The sequence below is a fragment of the Quercus lobata genome, chromosome 8 (genome assembly GCF_001633185.2).
Source record: "Quercus lobata isolate SW786 chromosome 8, ValleyOak3.0 Primary Assembly, whole genome shotgun sequence".
Taxonomy (NCBI): Eukaryota; Viridiplantae; Streptophyta; class Magnoliopsida; order Fagales; family Fagaceae; genus Quercus; species Quercus lobata.
In genome coordinates, this window is record NC_044911.1 from 36,624,881 (window position 1) to 36,630,225 (window position 5,345).

Sequence of the window (5,345 nt, forward strand, 5' to 3'; positions counted from 1 at the left end):
TTTTGATAGAGTAGGAACTCGACTTGCATCTCGGCCAAGAGAGACAGTCCTCTTGATCTGTGACACATAAGGAAATACTCTTGATTCTTTGGGCTTCAAAAGGCAGGAAGATGTCATCCACTAGTTGCTCATTCCAGCCTCCTTCACCCGGCTCCAACTAATTAGCTACTGACCAATTTGAAACCTCTTCAATTCTTGGAGAAACTACACAAGCCGAGGCCCCCCAGGCAACCACTTGTCATTGTATATGTTTATCTTAGTGTCATTCCCTACTCGCCAAAGTAAACCCGACTGAACCAACTTTGAGGCCTTTACTATGCTTTGCCATGCATACAACCTTGATGCTACCTTAATATCAAAAACTGACCCACTTGGGAAATACTTCGCACTAAAGACCAGGTAAAAGAGACACTTACTAAGAAATAACTAATACAACCTTTTAAAAATGAATAATTATTCCTCATTTTCAAGAATAACTATTCATAAGAAGTGATTATTCTTTGTAATAAAAATATAATCAAATTAAAAAATAACTAAATCATAAGAATAATTATTACATTGTTACGCTTATTATAGTCTGCCAAGTATGCTCTTAACATTTTGATTTTATTTCAGAATTTTTCCTAATCATCAAATGATACAAGGAAGACCTTCACAAATTTTCCGGCCGACTTTGACTTTGTCCAACTTGGAGGAAATAAATCGTAGTAACCAACAAATACGGTTGAAACTTGAAAATATAACACACTGCCACATATAATTAATGTCGTAACAGGTGCTGGTACAGCTTTATTAATTATGTATACCCTTAAGAATGGCATCAGCTCCTTCCTTGATCAACTTCCACGCAGCAGCCACGTGGTGATCTTCAGTAAGGGTGGCTCCCACAGCAAACCTCAGGATATATATACCACCGACTATTGTGTGGGTCATATAAACCCGCCCACTTGAGTTGACCCACTCAAGTAGCTTCCGGTTCAACAACTCGGTATAACCCGACCCGGACCATGAAAACGGGTTTAACCGAAAACACACTAACCCGAATCGCCTTGGCACGAGGATTTCGAACCGTGGATCGGATTTCACGAGCCCCTCGAACACCTTCGCCATCCGAACATCGGACCGGATATGACTTTGGAGGTTTGCAACACCATAGCTACGCAATACAAGCCATAATCGGAGCGACTTGAATTTCCGACCCGTACCCACTTGCCAATCCTTAAAATCCACCACAGACTCGGACTCACTTGCTCTGTTTCTCAAATACTCCGGGTTTGTACTCAATGCCTTCACCAATAACATTGGGCTTTTGACCCACAAACAACAACAATCCAAGTAACTTAGTAGCCACTTATGTGGGCTTAGACTCAATGAATCAACTCCTTCAATCCCATTGAAATGTTGCCTAAACTCGGGACAAATACATGCACTACCACCATAAGCAGCATCAACATGCATCCACATACCGTACTCACCTGCCACGTCAGCAAGAGGCTCGATAGGATCAACGGCTGTGGTTGAAGTTGTCCCCACCGTAGCACAAAGGTAAAGTGGGATCAACCCGGCTGCCACGTCAGCCTCCACAGCCTTACGAAGGAGTACAGGGGATAAAGAAAAAGCTGCATCAAGGTTTGTGTGGATGGATTTTATGTTACATGGAGTTATACCAGCTAGTTTAGCAGCCTTGGTGAAAGTGGAATGTGTCTGATCAGAGCAATACACAACAAGCTTTCGAATACTTTGGTTGCTGCCATTTGTAGCTAGCACGCGATCTCTGGCGGCAATGAGAGTGACAAGAATGGCTTCACTAGTGGTGTTTTGAATGATACCACCACCAGTGCCAGAGAACATGAATGAGTTTGGGAGTTTAAGCATGTTAGCCAACCAATCCATGACTATCATTTCAAGTTCTGTGGCAGCAGGTGAGGCTAGCCAGTTGAAGCCAACAGAGTTGAATGAAGTGCACAACATTTCTCCTATAAAAGCTGCAGTACTCACTGTAGCTGGAAAGAATGCAAAGAAGTTTGGACTTAACCAATGGGTCATGCCAGGGATTATGTTTTTGGTCACGTCGGAGAGAATGGTTTCTAGGGGTTCAGGAAGGTATGGTGCAGTTTGGGGAAGGAGAGTACGGAGGTAACCAGGTTGGACTTGGCTTAGAACTGGGTAGGTTTCGATTTGTTTGTAGTAGTCAGCTATGAAGTCCACCATTTGGTGAGCTTGTTTTCGAAATTCTTCAGGGTCTAAGGGCTTGAATTCACGTTGGGGTGAGGAAGAGTTATCGGAGCTCAAGTCTAGGCTACCCATTTTGAAGGAGAACAAAGAAGTTGAAGAGGATTAATGGTGGTGTGCAAAATGAGCTGGTTAGAGGGGTTTAAATTAAGGGAGATAGGGAGCATGTGGGACAAATGGGACGGATGGAAATTAGACGGTTTGGTGTTTTTTTTTTGTAAAAATGTCCAGTCATTATAACTTTTGATTACAAAGTGGTTGTGGAGTGGAGTGGGGGTAAGTACCGGTGCGTAGATGGATTTTTTTTTGTTGTTGTTGAGATTTTGGTCATTGAATAGGAGTACGTTGGCTTGTCTTTACAGAAAGTGATCGACGTTCTTGTCTGATAATTTGGTCAATGCACACACATCCTTACATTGAGACTGGTGCCTCCACAGTCATTCTATCATGACTTTTCTGATTATATTACTGTGCTGTCCTTCATTTCATCATGACTTTACTGATTGTAGAAATGTAATAAGGACTGTGCTATACGCCTGCCTATACCTCGTTTCATCATGACTTAAATTCTCGAAATAGAAGAAATGTATGGATCGTGCCGTGCCTCTTTCCATCATGACTTTCCTAGATGTAAGGGTATTAGAGCATTAGCATTGGAAAATTGCAATGTTATTCTATTTTACAATTCTAAAAACCACTTTATCATTTATACCATCCTATTTTATAATACTTCCACATCTCAAACTTCTATTTTTATTAAAATATTATTTTTTAATCCTTCTTTAATATTTTTTTCTAACTGAAACTTTTGTTTTCCTAGGCTTTACAACAGTTTTTTTTTCCTCTCTTTCTCCTTCAACCTTTAGCACCAGCTCAACACACAAAGCCACACACTGATCCATCGGAACAAAAACCCAGAAAAACCCAAGCCACCACTGCCCACTGCCCACTGCTCACCAAAATCCCACCGAAACAAAAACCTATACTAAAAAAAAAAAAAAAAAAAACCCAGCGTCACAACAGAAGGAAAAAAAAAAAAAAAAAAAAAAAAAAAAACCCATCGGAAACCCAGAATAACTAGCCGCTTCAGCCACAACCCAACCACAACAAAGCCACACACACACAAACACAAACCATCAACAGAGCCACACAAACCAGGCCGCCGATCAACAAACCCACCACCCAAGCCACTGATCAAACCATCAACGGCCACCACCCAAGCCACCGATCAGCTAACCCAAACCACCGATCAACAAACCCACACCCAGGCCGTCGAAATACCCAAAAATCGTCATCGGAGCCACCATCGAAGCTACCGATGATCCACCCAAACGATCCACCCACCGATCAACGGATCCACCATTTCAAACCCACCGATCAACCGATCCCAGCCCAATGATCCAAACCCAGCTCGCCGATCCACGCTAATCCAACCTCCAACCTCAAAAATCCAAAACCCAGCACCGGTGCAACGAGAGAGAGGCAAGCCGTGCGATGAGAGATGAGGGAGTGGCCGTGTGAGATGGGTGAGCAATTTTGGCAATGATGCTTCGGAGAGGAGAGAGCAGATGGAGAAAGAGAAGGAAGAGTGAGAAGAGAAGAGAAAAAATGAGAGGGATGAGAGAGAAATTTCGGTTGAAATAGGAGGAGTATAATATTATTAATTTTTTACAATTCTATGAACAGTACAATTCTATGTTTAGAATTGTACTATAGCAGTATTGCAAAAAAATTTGCAATACTGCTGTTTACAATTTCCTGATGCAATAGTTTTTTAGGTGTAAAATGCTAAATTTCTCTTAGATATAGCATTAGCATTTCCCAATGCTAATGCTCTAATAGTATTGGGAAATGTTAATGTCAAATTTTTCAAGAAAAAATTGACATTTTAAACCTTAAAAACTCTTGCATCAGGGAATTGTAAACAGTAGTATTACAAATTTTTTTGCAATACTGTTACAGTACAATTCTAAACAAAGAATTTCACTGTTCACAATATTGTAAAAAAATAATAATATTTTATTATGTTTTTTCCCACGAAATCTTCTCTCTCTTCCTTCTCTGTTTCTCCGTTTGCTCTCTCCTCTCTTCAGACCCAAACATCATCTTCCTCCCAACATCAACATTACACCATCATCCATCGCTGAAGCTTCACCAAGCCTCTCACCCATCTCCATCGCTGAAGCATCACTACCCACACCCACTGTCACCACAGCCACAGCCACAACCACAGCCATAGCCACCACAGCCACCACCACCACCCACAACCTCAACCCCAACCACCATCAACCACCATAAACCAAAACCCACTCACCCACCCACCTGCCACCACCGTAAACCCCAACCCAAAATCAACCCACCACTAGCCACCACCACCATAAACCATACCCACGATCAACCAAAACCCACTCACCCACCTACCTTCCATCACCGTGAACCCCAACCCAAAATCAATCCGCCACCAACACCATAACCCATACCCATCCACAACCAGCACCCAAAGCCACTCCGATCAATCCACGAACCCAACCACAAAAATCAAACCCCAACCCAAAATCAATCCGCCACCAACACCATAACCCATACCCATCCACAACTAGCACCCAAAGCCACTCTGATCAACCCTCAAACCCAATCACAAAAATCAAATCCCACCAAAATCAATCAAAACCCAACAAAATTAAAACTCACCGAAAAACGATCTACGATCCACCGCAGAGACCCACGATCCACGATCCACTGCAAAGATGCAGAAATTCCATGATCCACGATCCATCGCAGAGACCCATGATCCACGAAAAACCACTGCAGCCCAGCCACACCCAGCACCAAAGAGACCCACAAACTCGAGAGGCAGTCAGGCATAGAGCAAGGGAAATGGAAGGGCAGAGAGAAAGTGACAGAGAGTATGGAAGAGAAAGTGAAAAAAAGGATGAAAAAAATGATGAAATTCCAGCCAAGTCTGAAAAAATGTAGCAGTTGGAAATAAATAATAAAGAATGATTAAAAATAGTATTTTAATAAAAATAGAGTTTTGGGATGTAGGAGAAATGGTAAAATGGAATAGTATAATGATAAAGTGGTTTTTGGAATGGTAAAATAGAGTAGAATTA

At 42.0% G+C, this 5,345-nt stretch overlaps 1 protein-coding gene across 1 annotated transcript; it reads right to left on the minus strand.

Moving 5' to 3' along the window:
• Positions 1 to 570: 570 nt before the first annotated feature.
• On the minus strand, positions 571 to 2,388 carry LOC115957769 (tryptophan decarboxylase TDC2-like). The gene has a single exon (XM_031076091.1). The coding sequence runs from the start codon at positions 2,305 to 2,307 to the stop codon at positions 793 to 795; it is 1,515 nt and encodes a 504-aa protein (XP_030931951.1). The 5' UTR covers positions 2,308 to 2,388; the 3' UTR covers positions 571 to 792.
• Positions 2,389 to 5,345: the final 2,957 nt, after the last annotated feature.